The sequence below is a fragment of the Conger conger genome, chromosome 2 (assembly GCF_963514075.1).
Source record: "Conger conger chromosome 2, fConCon1.1, whole genome shotgun sequence".
Lineage (NCBI taxonomy): Eukaryota > Metazoa > Chordata > Actinopteri > Anguilliformes > Congridae > Conger > Conger conger.
This window is the reverse complement of record NC_083761.1, coordinates 58,874,822-58,895,835: the sequence shown is the minus strand read 5'-3', so window position 1 is coordinate 58,895,835 and position 21,014 is coordinate 58,874,822. Positions and strand designations below refer to the sequence as shown.

Genomic DNA, 21,014 nt, shown 5'->3' with positions numbered 1-21,014 from the left:
CTCGTTGAGCACAGTTGCTGATCACGCAAGTTATTAAACTGGAAGCGGGGCGTTAAGTGCCGCTGTATTCTGCATTAGCATTGACGAGCTAACTGGGGAATTGTCCGTGTAAAGCTCGCTTGGCCTGAATTCATTAGGAACCGGGTGAAGCTGAGCCTGCTGCCGCCACCACTTTATTCACTTTATACTGCGCTTCCCAGGCACGGAGGGAAGATGAATCATGGCACCGTTTAGATGCCAACAACCAATCACCACTAATTAAATTAATAAGACTCAGGACCACTTACAGAGCTGCACATGATGCTGCATTCAATTACCTCAAAAGGCAATATGGCGCATGGCTCCATTCCTTACGTGGACAGAGTGTGTGCTCAGCTCTTTCTGAAAGAGGAATGCCGCATTCAAGGTTCATTTGAAACCTGAAGTCATTTTCTCAAATGGATGCGTTGCACCAGAACGGGAACAGGAAAGATTAGCAGAGGAGGCTCCGGCAGCCATCGTACCATTGGGCTGAGGACGTGATTGACAGGCAGGGCTGATTTGTGATTGTTCCACGTGCTGCGCCAGCACCCTTAAATAAAGCGCAGTGCAGAACCGCTCCACAACTCTTCCCAGAGCTTTTCCACGTCAGTCCGTGTGCAATTCTGAAAGCGGAACGCCTGGCTTTTCCTGCAGAATTTCCAGTACAGGAGCAAGGAAGATGCTCATTTGATCGAAAGGCCCTAAAAGTAAAGGCCTGCTCTGATGGTGAGATTATGTCCTCTGTCAGTGCTGTTCTTGTGCTGATGGAAAGAGCGAGGACGGCCTAGACAAAGCTTGTGTGAGAACAAGTGGCAACATCCAGTGACCATTTACCAAAAAAATCAATGTTAATGCTTGCTGAAACTGAATTTGCCTGAATAGCCATGACCTTATACACATTGAGCTCAGTTTGAGGCTGTTCTGTGCCCAGGTCTGACAGATCACAGCTCTGCGGGCTGTTTATGCATGTCAACATACTGAGCACACAGATGATTTACTAGCTGACTGTCATAGATTCCACAGGGTGAATCTGGAAGCCTCCTGTAATATAAAATGATAATACAAGATTACCCCCCCCACCCCACCCCCCCACCCCCCGCCAAATGTGACTTCAAAAGCAACAAATTGAATATTATGCAAATACGGTATACATTATGTGATTAGGGTATACAGTACCTAGTAGATATTAGGCTCTCATACAAGAGCATGCGGAGTAGCATTGGTACAACTTCAGAGGGTGTTAAGGTAAAAGAAGTAACTTTGCATGGTTGTCAGAAATGCAGCAAACTTTCTAGAGAAGGAACTAAAAGCAGGGCAAGAAAAAAACGTATCAGAGGTTAATGATTTGAAATTAACATTTTTAATTAAAATCAGTTTTTTTGCTGGCAGTACTGCTGCAGCAGAGATGTAGTCAGCCCAGTTGGGCACTCCTCGCTAATGGAGTGTGAAGCTTGCAGTAAAAGGCCTCTCCCCTTGTGGTACTCGGGCAGATTAAAATGTGCAGCGTTTCTTGGAATCCTTACCTCATAGAGGCTGTAATTCTCTTGAAGACAAAAACACTGGTGATGAATCCAGCAAGCTCTTTCAGGAACAAGCTGCCAATAGGCCAGCCAAAATACATTTCTCATCAGCTGTCCAGCTCATCAGATCCATCGCGGATAAATTGCTTGATTTTCCTGATCATGTTGTCAGTGCTTTTATTTGGGTGCACCTTTGTCTTTGACTTTGCCTGAGCTCAAAATACTTTTACTTTGTGGAACCTGAAAAGCAAATAAGAGCAAAATGTAGTGCGTTATTTTTGTGGTCTGAATTTCTTAAGGTTAAATAATGCTCAAGTTTTCGTTGCTAATAACAGCGTTTAAGAGCTGCCGTCTTCAAAGGGGCGAAGAAAAAAAACCCCATTTGGCCTCATTAAAAGTCTTTTTATCTGCCTTCCCTTTTCTATAGTCCCTTTTCTGTGGCTTTTTCAGCTCTCTCTCTCCGCCCTCCCCTCTTGCTCTCTCTCTCTCCCTCTGTCCTCCCTCTGCGTCGTTCTGTCTCTCGGCTGTGCACACTTGTGTGCTGTAGTGTCAGTGCGGTGCGTGGGCGGCTGTGCGTGGGGGTAGACGCTGTTGGAGGGCACGAGCGTTCACACTGTATGCACCAGGCCTGCCAGGGGCAAACACACAGACTCGCATTATCATTCTGTCCAAGGAGACACTTTAATCCAGAGTGGGATGTGTCGATTTCTTCATCTAATCTTACTGCTCTTCGGATTTTTCTGGAATATAGACAGCGGCAGGTTATTCTCGATGTTACAGACACAGGTGGGCATTGTGTTTTGTCGTTGAAGAGAAGAGGATTAGCATAGCTGTCAGTTGTTTAGGTGTGAATTTTGAACACACCACTTTTATATTCTCTGTTTTGATCATATCGCGCTGAAAGTGCATTGGATTTCATGTAATGTAGTTGCAAAGACAACCCACCCCAGCACTCTCCCACCCCCCCCCCCCACCCCCACCCCCCCGTGCCCTGCCTTCAGTGTGGCAGCACGAGTCATCCTCTGACAAAAAACCGGAGGGAAATGTGAGTGAAACGTTTTGCATCGTGTCATTTCTGCGTAGATCACGATCTTCCTCCGCCATAATTCAAGCTTGGATTTCAGGCTTTTGTGCGGAGCGTGCTCGGTGCTGTCGGCCTGGGTAATTGCTGTTATTATTTGGTGCGCGCTGATTTGTCCCCGTTCTGCTGTGACGGCCCGGGCGACGTGCTGGCAGTGATTAATGGTCCCCTCTCCTCTCCCCTCCCCTCTTCTCTCCGCAGTCTGCTGCTTCGTGGTGCACAAGCGCTGCCATGAGTTCGTCACCTTCTCCTGTCCCGGCGCAGATAAGGGTCCTGCCTCAGACGTGAGTAGAGTTCCGCCTTCCTGCTGCAGTATCTGCCACTAACTGGGTCACATCCACCCGGCGCTAAAACGCGGCTGACAGGAAACCAGGGGTGCCTGCGTTGGTACAGACGACGAGGCGGTGGAGCAAAGTTCCCTCTGACTGGCGTTCTGCGCCGTGCCCTCCGCCCCCCCCCCCCCCCCGCTGAGTAATGCCAGGATAAGGAGCGGGCGCCTCCTCCCGCCTCCCCCTCCCTGTGCCTCCCACCCCTCTCCCGGCCTGGCCGTGTCCCTGCCGGCCTGCCCCCGTCACCCACGTTATGTGTAATCGCTCCCAGATTACGGATCACCGGCTTCGCTGGGATGCGCGTCCTGCCAGGAAGCCTGCCCGTGGGATAAAGCCATTCCCATGCCTCCCTGGCGCTCCTGCGGCAGGAGCAGAGGAGATGTGCTGAGATGGAGGTGTGATGAATCGGGTGGGAAAGGGTGTGGAGCCTCACGCACAGCCCACACAGGGTTACTGAAAAGCTGTCCTCTCCTGTGAAGGCCTGTTCAGCACAGGATGCCTCAGTCAGCAGAGCGTTACATTAACCTTTTCTCCTGAGGAATGTGGTTTATGAATCTGGTTGCTTATTGACTATCCCAGACACTAAAACTCTTTGATGTGAATTGGACCAATATTTATAGGGAAAACGACAAATAACACAGACCATCCCTGTGTTCGGAGGACCGTGTTAGCTTGCGATGACCCGAACACATATTAAAGCCTGTTATGCAGGCTGAGCCGTCTCTTGTCAGCGACCGCTTCCCCACCACAATGTCACCGTGCTCACCATTTCCATAAAATGGATTGCGTACATGACTCATACAACTGCATCTTATTTTGGTTACACTCATGGCTATCAGCTGCACCTTAGAGCAGAGGCAGCGATAGACTGGAGACCCGTGTGGAAATGTACAGTGCAGCCACGCTGCAGTCTGTGGTGCCCCTGCCATGTTGGCTCAGTTTGTATGCATTTTGCCCGTTAACCTCCGGAGCTTTGTGCATTTCTGCTGTAGTGGTGGGGAGATGGTGTCAAGGTGCTGACCCTTTGGCAGCCGGTTTTGTATTCAGCGTGACCTTCCTGGAGCCCCGCTGGCTTGAATCCCAGCAGGCCGGGGGTCTGAGCTCCAACAGGACCTGCGAGTGCCCAGCTCTGTACCCACACACCCCCCCTCTGACGCCCCCCACAGCACTCTGTGCTCTTATGCCCTCAAATCGCATTAGCTCATGTGACTGCTTTAATTCAGCATATACATGTGTAGCGTGATTTATGTGCGGTGTTGGAAGTACATTTGCAAACTCTCCACCAATCAGAAGGCTCTTTCATCGCCTCTGATGAGAATTGGGGACTGTCACTCACACTACCAAGTCAACAAAGCCAGAGGTTACTACCATCCTCAACACGTTTACTAGTGTGTGCCGGGGAGGCTGTTGGTAGATGAGTGGAGGGCTGACCTGTTGTGGCCGGTTGTCCTATGAGTATGCGTTACTGTCTGGTATAGAGTAGTCATGTGTTCTCTCAGCTGCTGGCTACAGGCATTCACAGCCTAAAACTCCTATCAGATGAGTGTCATAACTCGGGATGGGTATTGAGAAACGGTATTTTATTAGAACAGCTTCCTGATTAGTCAGGACCAAAACAGATTTTTTGGTCCGGACTAATATATCTCCTATCGATATATACACCATGTACTCAATTCATTACGTCCTCTTTAAACTGTTCTAACATAGCTGAAAAGTATAAGGAAAATATGTAAAAAAAATAAAAAAAAAGTTTTTCAATAAAAAGATGCTTATTTATTTATTTATTTATTTTAAAAGCTGGTAGCCTATATTACATTTGCAGCTGACCCTAATGACGATGGTATTAACACCATTACTCATCAGGGACATAATGAATAAGTGATATAAAAATGTATAAAATCTAATTCCAATGTGTGAAACTGTTCTCACCTGCTGCAATGTGAAAACATTAAAAGTTAGTGTTCCATTTTGCGTTTATCCATAACATTAGAATAGACCATGTCATTATAGCAAACATATTAAAATAAATGAGTTGATCGTGTACTGAACAGCTCTGTCTATGCAACATCACCGATGGTATGCAAACTGTTTTCCTCATTATTCTAAGCCTGTGATCAGGAACTACGCTAATACGCCTTTTTGGGAACTTTTCATTTCCAACGCATGTAGGCCTACAGACAACGTTTGGCAGCTGAAACATGTCCTATTCCCTGCCCTTCTCCTCCTCCCCTTCTCTCCCCCACGGTGTCCCTGGCTAGCCCAAAGTACTCGTCGTCTCCATCTGTTTCCGCCTCCATATGACACGCGGCACGGCTATCCCTGGCCTAAAATTGTACCGCAAATATTAAAGCATCAAAATAAATTCCAGCAGCAGCAGCACGGTTTTGCAGGGATTCAAACACGGTGCAGTTCCATGTTGCATGTGAACACAGATGATTTGTGCTTCATCTGATTCAACAATATTCATGCTAGCATCTCGTGCGCGTTGCATGTACGCATGAGCTGGGTGAGCGAACGACACCGCAAGAGATCCCATGATGCTCCCTGAAAGAACACAACCGCAAAGACATTACATACAACTTAACTTGAAAGCGAAAGTAAATGAGTGCAACCATGTACACATATTTCATGCCGGAATATGAACAATATGGCAAAATATCCATGTTCTGCACCAAATTATGGAGAGGAATTTCAATAAGAATATCGTTAAGTATCGGAATCGATAAGCATTGTGATCGATGTTGGTATTGACAAAATGCTAATGATACCCATCCCTAGTCGTAATTCAGCAGGACACCGCAATCGATGCCACGTATGTATTGAAAGGACTGTAAGGGTCCTTAATGCTGTCACTGTGGGAACAGGGCCTGGGTTTGTATTGTACAGTACTTCAATGACCTGCACTTTGCCATTTCCAGCCTCTCACGGTGAGATTGGACAGAGCAGCGGGGCGGCAGGGTACAGAGATAAGGTGACGGAAAGCAGGGCGCTGTGTTACTGACATGGCTTTTGTAGTTGTTTAGTGCCTCCCTGATTCTGCTCCTCGAAGATAATGGCCCAGTTTCCCCCCTTCCCTTATCACTGGTCGCATTTGAGCGTGGACTCGCCGCTCGGAGATCCCTGGGGAGATCCTCCGGGCAAGGCTCCGCCCCGTGGTGCCTCCACAGGTCCCCTGCGGCTGCCGCCCCTCTTCCTGTCCGTCCACAGGGGGGGGGGACTGTCCCCTGCGGACCCCCACATACCCCCCCCACCACCACCTCCTGTGTCCCAGTGCCTGGCTTCCTCAGAGAGAGTGCTGTAACCCGTGTCGTCCTCATGTACCATACGCACGCTCCAGAAGCTATTTGCTCTGTTCCCAACAGGCCCAGAGTTGCCAGGATGCACTGAACACTTATTTGGGTCAGTGTGTTTGTCAGCAATTGGGGTTCAAGGTCCCCGGGGTTTTAATCACAGGAAAGCTTTGCGCCGTAACGAGGGGGGAGGAGGGAGGGGTGCAGCTACGGCCGGCTGGGGAAGATCCAGTGAATGAGCAGGTTAAATATTTATTCGCTGGCCACTGATTAAACCCTGCTAAATGATCCGTGCTGATACCAATAATCCAAGACTCTTGCGTACAAAGGGGTGGCTGGGCTGTGGAGGGTGGTGGATGGTGGGAAGGGGGGGATGGTTCCTGGCAGAAGCTCCATATGAACGAGAGCCCGAGTTGGTGCTTTCCAAGTCCACCGCAGCGTGTGCACCTGTCTACACCGCTTCTTTCTCTCTGTGCTGGGGCTGTATCTATTCAAGTCGCCCCCTTTGATATCCTCTACAGTGCATTTCCCACGTACGGCGACGGACCCATTTCATAATCAAAATATAAATCGATCCTTTCATCCTTCTTGCGTTACATGAAAGGCTAACGTCTCCGAGGCCAAGTCCACACGTAGGCCTGTTTTCTAATTGGTCGCTGGTAAATTGAATTACATTAAAACCCCGGTGAGGACGGAGGTTTTGATAAGAGGCTAATTCGAGACGATTTCCTTTGCTGAACAGAGCCATAGGCTTTCGCTCCTTCAATCGGCCGTTTGTGTGAAATGTAAATGGGCCGGTTTGTTTAAAAAGGCCGTGCGGCGGGGATGCATCCAGGGACCGCGGGTATTAACTACTCCGTCTGGAAGGCGCACTTTCAGCCCCAGCGGGTCTTAAGATGCCCGACGCCGGGGCTCTTTGGGAACCCGCTCCTGTGAGTGGCAGAACGACTGCTGCGCTGCGGCGTTGGAGCGCCGGGATTTTAGCATGTCTATCCACATGATTTGCATTGTGGGCTCATTGAAATGATAAGTTGGAGGTAGAGCCAGGCAAGCCAAAGCTAAAACGTTCTGTAGCTACAGTACAGTACACGCCTCACGTATATTCCCACAATACCACAGACTGTACCTGCGTGGCAAGACCCTCCTGTACACTTTCAGCGCATATCATATATCGTCTGCTTTGTTTCTTTGAGTGAACTGAAGCTGTGACTTGCAAGCATGGGTTACTTAAGTGATCTCATTGCAGGATACAGTTACTCTAAAAGAGGGGAAGGCCTTGACATGCGTTAGCCATGTGTTTTCCTCCTACTCTCCAAGCTTTTAAGAACTTTTTTTATCTATGTTGTAGCAGGCCAAACTGCCAGACGGTGTGTTCGTCTGTCTGGGGCTGAGACGCTGTGCAATGGTATTATATGGCTGTACAGACCATATATTTTTTATGATTTACTGTAGAGCAGTAAAGCGGCCTGTGGCCTACTGGCTAAGGTACATGACTGGGACCTGGAAGGTTGGTGGCTCAAGCCCCGGTGTAGCCACAATAATAGCTCTTGAGAAAGGCCCTTAACCCCACATTGCTCCAGCAGGGATTGTCCTCTGCTCAGTCTAATGGACTGCAAGTCGCTATGGATAAAAGTGTCAGCTGATTAACTGTAATGTAGAGCATTGTGGGGGTGTTGAAGTTTTATGTTCAGTGCTTCTATGAAATAATGCGAGGGGAGGGAAAGGAATAAGGCTTATGTAATGTAATGTAATGGGCAGCCTTTTAAAATCCACTCATGTCTACTACAGATTCTCTTTATTAAGGAGTGGAGAAAGGTGGGGAAATCTCCACTTAATTGTCAATAATTATTAACCAGATTTTTTAAAGTAGAGCATGTGTTTGTTTTGCATGAGCACATCCACATAAGTATATCAGAAATGCTACAGCTAACTTGAAATGAGCTTTCCAGATGATGAACCAAGTATATAGTACAGCATTATAACGTACCTGCAAACCTCTATATACGGGCGGTTTTAAATGAGAATGATCCCAAGCCCTCATCGTAGCATTAGACAGTGCTGTTCTCCTGGTTGTTGTGGGGCTGCTGTTTTAGTCCCAGATTCTAGGAACATGCGCTGGTGTTTTACAGTTCTGTTCAGATCAGATCTCATTTTCTTCTGGTAAATGGTGACTCATGGTTTGACTTTTATTCGGGGAAGATTATGATTATGCGTTATCAGTCCAACAACACTGGATTACACCACATCTTCAAAGTTTGTAAAAATATGTCCCTTCTAGGCCATTGGATTGTATGAGGATTTCATTTCATGGGCGTAGATTTACATCTCCAAAACTTCAGCTGAATTTAGGGTCTGAGGCTTGTGCAACTAATATTGTGAGGTTTAGTGGCAGCCTTGAGGGTTTTGGAGGATTATTTTAGATGTACTGTATATCTCAGCAGTACATGGTTGTGCTTGTGAGTGTTTTATGTACTGTAGGTATCTTGTCTGTGCCTTGTGTTGCTGAGGTTTATGTCCAGTGTATCATGTATTTAAAGTACATGTTACCACATTTAATACCTAAGGTTTTCTTCCAGTTTTTTTGTATTCTAAATGGCACATAAATGAACAACTGGTAAGCTGGTTCAATACCTCATATGGCCTTACGTTTTATGCCATACAGGTTCACAAGCAGCCATTTCTAGAGCATTGTGGTTTGCTGACAGTGTACTTATTTTAAAAGAAGGCTTTTTGGAAAGCGGAGTAGGTTGTGAAACACAGCAGGATAAATGAGTGTGCTCTTCTTCCTGCGAGGGTGCGGATGAGCTGTACTCTGAGATCTGGGGGATTAGCACACTGGGTTGTTAGGTGCCCTCCAGCGCTGGCAGTAGAGGTGGCAGCCTGCAGACTGGAACCGTAGTGATACTGCGGATAAAGATTGTGTGTGTGTGTGTGTGTGTGTGTGTGTGTGTGTGTGCGTGTGTGTGTGTGTGTGTGTGTGTGTGTGGCCTGCTGAAGCCCTCTGCTTCCTTGCTGTGAAAAGGCATCTCGTCAAATATGCTCCTTGGGTAGTGTTGCAATGCTCTGTCTGTCTGTCTGTTTGTCAGTTTGCTTTCTTGACAGAACAACTTGTCACATTGGCAAAGCAACACATATGTACTATATTTGTCGTAAACATGTCTATCTCTCTCTCACATACATTATACACACAGTATGCTCTCACACATACACACACTCCAACACGCATGCATGCACCCACACACGCAAAAACACTGTCTCTCATTGCTCCTTTACATTACATTACATTATTGGCATTTGGCAGACGCTGTTATCCAGGGCAATGTACAACAAAGTGCATACCTATAACCAGCGACAAGTGTGCTGAAAGACCCTAGAGAGAAGTACAATTTCTACTGCTAACAGTACAACCAAGATAAGGACTTGGGCCCTGTTTGATTAATATCTTTCTATCTTTCTCTCTCTACCTCTCGGTTTATTTTCAGTGGACCCCTGCTTCCTCTGCTTTCGGTTGTATGATTTGCTGCTGCTGCCGTTGTTGTATTTGTTGCATCTGCAACCAGAACATTGTTTGCTTCTGGGCTGCTGTGCCCTCTGGCCGTGATTACATATTCCTGTTTCGCCAACACAAACCGGGCCTGACGTGTTCAGTGGCGGGGCTTCAGGACGGGCCCCAGAGCTCCTCTCAGGAGCCTTTCGGTTAGCATCCGACCCCTGACCCCTGACCCCAGGGGGGTGGAGCGAGTGGCGGGCGGGCGAAGCCCTCTGTCGTCTCCCTCTCAGAAGCGTGTCCCCGAGCGCCAGGGCTGCAGGGGCGTGGAGCGGAAGCGTTGGGATAATAATGCGGGCGGGCCCCGTCTTTCCAGGGAACCCCTGGCTCCTGGCCAGACCTGCCACCTGAGCCACAGGGTGCGCTTCCTGTTTCTGCCCTCCCCTGTGCCTCCCGACCCACGCTGCGCCACCATGACACAAAGGTTTGAGCGAAAATGAGAGAGAAACGCATGTTCTTAACCCCTTACCCACACATCGATCAAGGCGCGATTGGTCCGCGCTTCGCCAAATCAACTGTAAATAGCTTTGGATAAAAGCGTCAGCTAACCTAACTGTAATGTAATGAGAGAAAGCCTGCCTCGCTGCCCCCCCTTTGATTAACCCATTCACCTCGTTTGTCACAGTACATTAATCAGCGCCCTGTCCTCTGCCTCTCTTCCTCCCACTAAAACCGTGGGGATGGCTCTGCTGATGCACGCAAGGTTATGAGTGGGTGACACTATAAATATGATGTTATTACACTACAGCTCATCCCTCATGAGTGGCTGATTTAATAAGGGCGGACCCCCCTCCACCCCGTTCTCAGACAGATCCATTCAGCCAGTGGTAGCTCTCGTGCGATGGAGTAAATCAGCAGTGATTGGGCCTGTCACGGCCAGTGTCTGTGCTCCGATAATGCGCACAAGCCTTCCCACTTTTTTCCATACCCTATTTATACGATATGTAAATATAGCGTCTCTATCTGCATATGAGTTCGGCTTGGTAGCCACTGCCTGCCCGCGCGATTATGTGGCGTTTCTGCAGACCCACTCAACATCACGGGTTGTCAGAGTGTGTTAGTTCTGCGAAGGATGGTATGGAGCTATGTGCGGATGGTTCCAAGAGCGAGCGTGTCGTCGCACCGGAGGGTGAAACGGACGGTGTCGTCATGACCCCGGCTTCTGCTATGCTCTGCCCTCACCCCACCCCAAACCCAGCCTGACCGAGAGATCTGGGCGAGTGTCGGTCCATCCAGGCACAGGGAAACGAAGGAATGGAGAACATGCGCAGATGGTGAAATGGCTTTTTGAAAATGTAAAACCTTATTTCGGTTCAATGCAAAGCAGTCATCTATCACTGTTGGGTTACATGTAGTTCAGTTTTTCACAAAGGAAATGGAGGAATAGGGTGGAGAGCAAGAAACGGTTGGTCAGTTTCATTTGATGTTCCGTTTTAGTAAACACCTCCCCCCCCCCCCCCCCGCCTGCCGATTGTCAGGATGATTATTTTTTTCATAATCTCAGTCAGGGTTTTCCAATTATTGTATTATTACCACCTGGCAGGTGTAGGTAATTGTCGTGCTCATCTATATATTTGGCTCCTGTTCACGGAGCTGTTTTCTGGCTGCTATGAATGGGAGAAGGTGAAATAAATGTACAGTGCAGCAATGGCAGCGCAAGTGAATCAGTGCTCTCTATATCCACCTCCCCTTCCGCTCGTCACAGTATGCAACACGTGGAATCCATCCCTGATGTCCACAAAATACTGCCTAATCCCCCACATCTTTCCCCTACGCTTCTGTATATAATCACCACAGAATTTAACCGTTCTTTTAAGATCCTCCATAACAGGTGTGGAACACTTTTTTTTTTGGTTTAGTTTGCATTTCAACCACATTAAGTGTGGCTCTCTATTGTGTGAAATCCTAAGCTCAGTACTGCCGCCTTCAGCAAAAAAAAGTGCTTTTGCTGAAATACATCAGTGATGAAGAAAAAAAACTATGCAAATGAGTTCTGCTGAAAGCATTGTAATTCACCCTGGACAAGGGCATTTGCAAATATATGTAATATTTTACTGATTAATAAGAGGTCTGTCAAGACCTTATTTCATCCAAAATATTTATAGCTTTACTAACCCATTGATGTGCACTTGCACCTCATTATGTTCATAATTTGATGGTGTCTAGGGGGTGCTTATATATGCGTTTTCATTCCTTGTACAATTGCAAACTGTAATAAAAGATATGAAATCGCTGGAGTGGAGAGAAAAGTGAAATTGAATGTGGCCTCCTCCATGCTAGCTCTCAGCTATCCAGGGCAGTTGCAGGATTTGAGCAGGTGCACCTGACCACAGCGTCAGACCTCTCAGATATACCCCTGTGGCCCTGATGTTGTTCTCTAAAACACGCACAACTAGCAACTGTCATTTAGCATCACCAATGCTGCTTTACCAGTTTGTAACTGGGGATTTCTCTCCAGCCATACTTTTGCTTTTACATAACTGTACGCACTTTAGCATTCAATTGTACAGTAGTTCCATGTTTGTTAGGATTCAGTTATTTTTTAAAGGGTATAGGAATTCGCTCAGCCGGCTCAGCGCAGCTAAAACACGCACAACTCGCAACTGTCATTTAGCATCACCAATGCTGCTTTACCAGTTTGTAACTGGGGATTTCTCTCCCGCCATACTTTTGCTTTTATATAACTGTACGCATTTTAGCATTCAATTCTACAGTAGTTCCATGTTTGTTAGGATTCAGTTATTTTTTAAAGGGTAGAGGAATTCGCTCAGCCGGCTCAGCGTTTAACCCCATCTTCATTTCTGTATGCTTCTTCAGCGCACTTCTTTGAAAGCGCAGCTAAATGCACTAGCTGGGAAAAAGACATTTGACAAGCTTGAGTCGGTATGCGAATGAAGAATGGTCTCATTAAATGCATGCTTCTAGCAAAGTAATGTGAAACTTGCCCTCTGCAACTCTCGGCCCATTAGCATGATTTTGAGTGCACATTTCAAAGGATTAACAGTATTAAGAAGTGTTGAAACCCGTGTGTGGTTAGAGGATTGGACAAGGTTACTCGATTTCAGGTTGCATGGTTCTTAAGATATCGATTTGACCCTGCTGGTCAGTGTTGTTTTTCTAAAATGTATATTTGAGGGACATATATGTACCGGTACGTTGAACATTTATTTGAGCCTTTGAGATGGAAGATGTTTCAATGTAATTGAGTTGCTATTGCTTAGCCTTTGGGCCACTCGCGTATGTCCAGCACTATGAATTGATAATGTGAAAGCTAGGTAAACCGCCCGGCATAACAATGTCTGCAAATCACCTAAATGATCCGTGATAATTTAATGGTATTATTTATTTGCGCATTTTTAACTCGGTTTGTCGATAATGTTCATTTGTTCTGCAGCGATCCTGGAGAGCGTCAGTTAAGACCCTGGCAGGTGCTACCACAGATTGATATTGACTGTTATGTGATGTTATTTGAATCCGCCTCTGGAAATGAGACTTTATGTAGACACGGGATTAAAAACAGCGGATGGCACCGAAAGGGGCGCGTTGGTGCGTGAAGTCATTAGCACTTTACCCGTAGACTAGCGTGGGTCTACTCGAGCGTGGTATTAAGGTGCGGCTTTGCTTCCTTTTCTGACAGAGAACAGGTCTATCTGGTGTGCTAAAAATGTCACTTTTATGCAAACGAGCAGGTAGTTCGACAGCTGCGTCCGGTCAGCAGCACTTCCTCCTGGGTTGCTCATTACAGAGTGGGGAGGCAGGTCTAATCACTCAAAGGCTCCTACATTGTGAGCCTGCAGCAGATACAGCCTGTAATTACAGCAGTCATAAACACATACGCACACACACACACACACATACATACATACAAACATACATGCATACTGGAACACACGTAGGCAGTAACAAATACACACACACACACACACACACACACACTTGCTGTAATGCACATAAACACAGAACACATACACAAACACGCATGCATACTGTAACGCACGTGAACACGTGCATGCAGTAATAAATACACACAAACAGGCATGCACTCACACATACTGTAATGTGCATAAACACAGACAACACAAACACGCATGCACACAGACACATACATACAAACATGCATGCATACTGTAACGCACGTAAACACAGGCTCACAAACAGACATGCACTCAAACGCAGACACACACACACACACACACACACACACACACACACACACACGCTGTTATGCACATAAAAATTAATTAAGAGGAAGAATGGGGGAAAATTCCAAAAGCAAGAATTGAAATACTAGCTATATTGGCTACAGGAAGTGTTTGCAAGCTGTTAGCGTTACCCGGGGAGGAGTTACAAAGTAGTAACTCACAGGGTTCCTTTTGCTCAGGGCCTTTTTCCTTTTTAATAATTATTTTAAAACTGTCACAAATTTCATCATCTTGCTTTAAAATTTGAGGAAATGTGTCATGTTTAAAGTTGTACCATTTAGAGGTCAGGTCGCTTCCGTTCACTTAGATATTAATTGTACACAATTTTGCACACCACTGTAAACAAATGCACGCACATCCTTCTTTTGACTGAGCTTTTCCGCGTGTCTGATGTGGTTTCCACCTCTTAAAAATGCAATTGCGCATTTCCTGCTGCATTTCCATGGTATGCACAATCACATTATTAATACCAGTGGGGTCATGTGACAGTCTGCCACGCGTCTCTGGAATACATTAGGATCAGATCCCGCGCCGCTCGCTCGGTCGCTCAGACGGAGAGGCTGATATCCGCAGATTCCCTGCCGACCGTTGGGCCGGGTGGGGAGAGTTAAAGTTTGCTGTGAGGCACGGTTTGTGAGGAAGTCACGCATGCTAAAAGTGCTGAGGAAGAGCAGAATGCGACCTTCTGCAGTACACCAAACGAAGGGAGCTCTTTCTCAGGGGCGGTAGCGTCTGGTGCGATTCAGAACTGCGGAACGCGTGACCACGATGACTCGAGACGATAGTTAACCTCTTGACTGAGCTGCCGGCACCCTTTTTCGAGTACTACACTATCTCCGGCTAAAAGAGTGATGCCACCACCCTCGCTGTAGATCAGTCATCACGGCTGCTGAATGAAACCAGACAGTTTACACAGAACCTTTCACCAGAAAAGACACAAGCTGTGAGCCATGTTGCGTGTGGAATTGTGAATTTGGCTGCTTTGTAACCTTTCGAGGGTAGTCGCTCGCCAGGGTTGGAGTTGGGAGTCTTGGCGGGCCCTTGAAGCCTCCTGTCCTGACTTATTTGGCCCCTGGTCATGACAGCTCCCACTCCACAGTGTCACAGACATCGCCACCAGCTACGAGCGCCGCCAATGACTACACGCATCTGGGGAGGGGTGGAAACCTGGCTCCCGGATTTGAGAGCCGGCCCGGAAAAACCAGCGTCACACAATCAAACCCAAACCGCGCTAGCCGCTCGGACTGCCTTCCATAGAACAATTCCTTTTTCATATACAGTGCCGTAAAAAAAAAAAAAGCTCTTTCCAATATGTGCACTGATGGCACCCTCCACCGATCCTCAGATAAGCGCTTAATAGAGAAACGCTGGCCTATTTCCCTCCTGCCGCTGGAATCTACTGCAGGACAAAGGGAGAGTCTGAGTGCCTTTTCATGTCCTTTACTGCCATACCTATTTGATTACTGGAGGATATTCAGTCAGTACAATATGGGTATTTCCTGCATTGAATTATGTTCATATTAATGTGCAGAGCGGAGATTTCTGCCTTCCGAATGTGGGTAAAGGCCCATCCAAACAAAGAACTATAATGATAACCATAACCATAACGATGTGAGCATCCACACTGCTGAACGATAAGATTCTATAAATAGCCTCTGGGCTACGTCCTCTCCCGTTTTGCACGTGGCGGGCTGTATTTCTGGTGCTTTTTGATTGCCTGTTTGTGTTTTATATTGTTTATGCATCTGGAAAAAATTGTGTGAGGCCAACTATATCGTTTGTCACTGTTGTTGTCGTTGTAGTTGTGCTGTACACTCCGTCATCCAAGTTTTATTTTTAAAACTGAATATTTGTAGTTATCGTTATAGCTATCGTTCTTGGTGTGGATGGGCCTTAAGGCTGCAATACTGTAAATACAGTATGCATTACTATTTTGCTAAAAACTTATATTTACAGCATGTTTATCTTACAGTGACCTTTGCACATTATTCAGACTTGCCTATGAGAATGGCAGATTTGGCTAAAGGGCTAGTTTTTGTAGCCTCTGTACAGTGTGCGACGTCCCCACACCCCGAGGTGCGGGCATCGTGTCAGTTTTTTGGCCTTTACGGAGGGGACATCTTACCGCAGCGCACGGCTGGATATGACAACTTGAGAAATTGAGCCACAGCCTGGGTTTCCGGTACTTTCTCAGTCCTGTTAGTTTTCCCTCTTTAGGTGATTAAGTGTTTCATCCAGTTACAAATTAAATTGTCAAAAATGTCATCCAGTCCATTTCATTTAGAGGACCCCTCCTGGATTTGCATAATGGGATTGTTTTCCTTCTGTTGGGTTGTTTTGGTTATTGGATTTCCAATTTGAAGCACAGCTGTTGAGGAGTGTGCTGGGTTCCTGGGAGGTGGTGGACTGGGGGCTGGAATGTGAGAGTTTTATGTGTCAGGAGAGATGGCAGGACCAGCACCGCTCTCTCAGGGGAGACTGCCAGGGCACAGCGCACACACACACACACACACACACACACAGCACCATGGCAACGGTTCTCTTCTTCTCTCCTCTATTCCTCTTCTCCTCCCATTCCTGCCTGAGCCCTCGCTGTAGAAATGCAGTGTAATGCACCGCAATGACCTTGGGTTCTTCTCCCTCAAGTGTGTGTGTGTGTTTGTGTGTTTATGTGTGCGTGTGTGTGCTTCTCCCTCAAGTGTGTGTGTGTTTGTGTGTTTATGTGTGCATGTGTGTGCTTCTCCCTCAAGTGTGTGTATGTTTGTGTGTTTATGTGTGTGTGTGTGTGCTTCTCCCTCAAGTGTGTGTGTTTGTGTGTTTATGTGTGCGTGTGTGTGCTTCTCCCTCAAGTGTGTGTGTTTGTGTGCGTGTGTGTGTGCTTCTCCCTCAAGTGTGTGTGTTTGTGTGTTTATGTGTGCGTGTGTGCGTGTGTGTGCTTCTCCCTCAAGTGTGTGTGTTTGTGTGTTTATGTGTGCATGTATGTGTGCGTGTGTGTGTTTCTCCCTCAAGTGTGTGTGTTTGTGTGTTTGTGTGCGTGTGTGTGCTTCTCCCTCAAGTGTGTGTGTTTGTGTGTTTATGTGTGCGTGTGTGTGCACGTGTGTGTGCATGTATGTGTCTGACTGTGTGCAGGCACGTGTGTGTGTGTCTCTGTCTGCATGCACGTGTGTGTCTGTGTGTGGGTGCATCCGTCTGTCCATCTGTCCATCTCTGCACGTGTGCTTGCATGTGTATGTGTCTATGCTCTCATTAGCTTAATTATTCATGCTTTTTTTTTGTATTTGGTTGACTCTTTGACCAAGTGCCTCTTGCCAGCACACGCCGGCCAAACTTCCATGCAACAGTGCCAGCCCTTTTAATGGAGTGTACTCTATGAGTGCATTTTCAAATTGGTGCTCAAGAGTGCGCTACCATAAATCAGAAGCTCCGCATGAATAAGTTATGAACCGCACAATGAACGATGAGCGTAATGGAGAGCATAAAGTGAGAGTGAGACACTCCTCCTTCTCTCCTTCACCTCAGACCCGAGTCTGTCCCCACGCCTGTCGCGCCACTCTGTGTACACAGCGCACATAAATAACAGCCTGACCTCCATCAGCTGGACCGAGCTGTCTCCCGCTCTTCACTCGATCTGGGGCCTGCCTATTTTTGGGGCGGCTATTATTCTGCCCGTATTGTCTTCTGAAAGGCTGCCTTGCGAGGAGGAGTGAAAAGGGCATGTTTCCTGGTTCCGCCATTATTCGCCTCGGGTTTATCTCTGCCGCGGAAGCAACAGCTGTGCCCGCAGTGTGTGTTAAGGAAATGCACACCCCCCGCCCCCCCCCCCACTTCCCCCCGCGATGCTGGTGTGGCCCCAGTGGCAGCTTTCCATCCTCTCGTCGATGGTTCACGCGCTTCTACGCTCTTGTTGTTCTCTGTTTTGGATTGTGGTGTCATGCAAATTCATTTTAGAGCGACATAACAGCTCCACAAAATTTTACATACAAGCTAGCCAGCTTATACAAAAGAGATGGTCATGTGAGAATGTGGTAGTGTCCTTGCTAGTAAAGTTGCGTGCCTTTAATCATATACAGTATTGTTTCTTGAACACATATAAAAATGCTTGAGGGTGTCCAAAGATTTTATCTCCTAATTTCACTTTGGGGCGAGTCACAAATGCTCAGAACAATTACCAAAGGGTCTGTTGTGCCTCTTGTTTGACTTAGCTTGTTAATTTAAATGTATTTCTGTAGTCTGTGCATAATGTCTTCCCCTTTTTCATGCTGATGCTGCCTATACACTCTACACTCTTCGTCTGGGTGTATATGTGTCTGTTGTTGTATCCTTTGCTTTTTTTCTTTTTGGTAAAATGTTTGTTCTTTCACAAAATAGCATTTTACTGTACAGTCATTACTCTGGACTATAGGACTGTGACTTAAGAACCTCTATGTTAGGATGACACACATCACTGGCTTACAGCCCATTCAAAATGCATAAATGCAGGGAAGCAAGCTTATAGTGCAATCCTGTCAAAGAAGGGATGCATCGCATATATATGTATTGCATGCATGTATTTGTGTGTATACAGTGTGTGTATGTACATATTTGTGTATATATTGTATACGTGTATATATATATATATATGTGTGTGTTTTTTATATTCTTATATTTTATCTGTTTGCGCCTGTAAAGCACTTTGAACTGCCTCGGCACAAACTGTGTGATATAATTAAAATTTGATTGATTGATTAAGCCTAAATGTGAACTGGCTGACATGGCTTGTCCATCACCATGTCGGCTTCTGATATGCGACCGTCTCTCATAAATGTTATCACAGTAGTGTTTGCAGTGATGTAACGGTATCGATGCAATGTTATCAGCGCTAATTGCTTCCCTTTTGAGGACACTGTCTTTTGCTTTATCACACAGGACCCACGGAGTAAACACAAGTTCAAGGTGCACACGTACTCCAGCCCCACCTTCTGCGATCACTGCGGCTCCCTGCTGTACGGCCTCATCCACCAGGGCATGAAATGTGACCGTGCGTATGACCTTTCACCTTTACCGCATAACGCTCTTACCTCCACACTGTTACAAACAGGTTACACAAGATAAACGGTCTCTTGGCCGCCAACACTAAGGAAATTGAAGCTAACGGTGGTAATGTAGTTTTCAGAACTTGCCTTATAGTGACATCTAATGTCCAATGTGCAGTACTGATTGTCACTAAAGTCTGTAGTGATACTATACAGCTCTTTGTAGTGCATTATCCTTGACAAGTTTTAGTAACGCTACGATTAGTGAAGTGTAAAAGCATGCCTACACATTACATTTGTAATGTATTACTATTATTACCAAACTAGTTCATTTCCACAAATTATATTTATAAGAAACTATCTAACTAGAAAGAAAACATGTATGTCTGTACGAGGCAAGGTAAGTGTCATTGTTTTTAATGAGCGTTATTCAGAGTAATTATGTTACGTTTATTTAGTACACATATCTTGCTGGATATGCTGACTAGGAGGCACTGTTGTTCTCCGTAGTCCAGAATTCAAAATGAGAAATAAATGTACGATGCTGTAAAGGCGCCCTCTTCTGGATTAAGTATAGCATTAATTGAAGATCTTGCAGCCTCTAACATACAGGATTAGGCTGACCATAGAATAATTTGTAGCCCCTGTTAGAAGCACAGGTCTGCCAATGAGCCGAATGTAATTAATGGGTGGCCTGTAGCGTAGTGGTTAAGGTAAATAACGCGCAAGGTTGGTGGTTCTAATCCCAGTGTAGCCACAATAAGATCCACACAGCCGTTGGGCCCTTGAGCGAGGCCCTTAACCCTGCATTGCTCCAGGGGAGGATTGTCTCCTGCTTAGTCTAATCAACTGTATGTCGCTCTGGATAAGAGCATCTGCCAAATGCCAATAATGTAATGGCAGCCTGCAGAAAGAGTTCATGCTTCTGCATATTTTCCACATGTGCATCCTGTCAAAGAGGGAAGTCCACACAAATATCTTTTTCTAGCCCTACTACTGTCTGGAAGTTGTAATTGTAGATATCGCTGACAGTATATTACTTATTGCTCAGCATAAAAAGACAACAAAATAGAAAATGGGAAAAACCCGCAAGAAACAAGGTCTACATTATTACCATTCGCCAAATCACGTTCCAAATTTATGGTGAGATGCAATGCTTATGAGAGGAAATTTTCAGTTTGCGACAGCTTGCCCGAGGAAACCATATGACATGGTCATCTTGGGCAAGACGTTTTGAACTTTCTGATGACCTAATGCTTGAGATTTTCTGTAACAAGCAGCACTTTTCTTGTTGTGAAGAGAGTGGAATTTCTGCATTTGTGCTGGCTTGCAGCCAGTCATCAAAACCTTCAGAGCTATGTCAAGTTCAGGCTTGTGAGATTCCTGTATAAGCCGGAATATAGGGACGCAGTGGCTGTCAGGATTTTGGAGTGCATACCCCACCCCAGCCCTCACAAAAATACTGTAAACATTGAATCAGGGTATTATTTAATTATATTTAAAAAATCCACAGCTCCTTGTAATCTTACTCTGACATTCCATGATTATATTTATTTTCCAAAAATTTCTGTTATGGTATTTTCTAAATATTATTTGTGAACACATATTTATTTTGTAATGCACTGCTTTGTGGTTCTTGTTCATTTGCAGTAGATAAAGCCATAGCAGTATGGAAAGCCTCCTATCTTTTTCCATTGCCCACTTCATACCTGTAACAAAACACAGCTTTGTTATAGCTGCTAAGGTATGACACCCTGGGGAGCTATAATTACCTGGATGGAATTTCTCCTCTGTGTATTTGAGACAGAACTGGCCTTAAATGTCTGTTCACAGTCCGTATCGAATCACCCATCACTTCGCTGGCTCTCAGTGCAAGTTGAGTTGTGTGTACTGTATGCGTGCCTACTGTATTTCCTTGCGTCTGCGTAAACTTGTTTGTTTCTTCTACATTTCGATATGCATGCTTTCGTGCATGTGTGTGGGTGTTTGTGTGTGTATTTTTGTTTTTTTTG

General features: G+C 46.1%; 1 protein-coding gene across 2 annotated transcripts in view; it reads left to right on the top strand.

Annotated features, from left to right (window-relative positions):
- prkcba (protein kinase C, beta a) overlaps nt 1–21,014 on the top strand; it is a 126,445-nt gene that overhangs the window by 38,859 nt on the left and 66,572 nt on the right. For both annotated transcript variants that reach the window (XM_061223471.1, XM_061223465.1), the window contains exons 3-4: nt 2,824–2,906; nt 18,896–19,007. In XM_061223471.1, the coding sequence (XP_061079455.1) occupies nt 2,824–2,906; nt 18,896–19,007 (195 nt within the window). The remainder of the gene's footprint in view (nt 1–2,823; nt 2,907–18,895; nt 19,008–21,014) is intronic.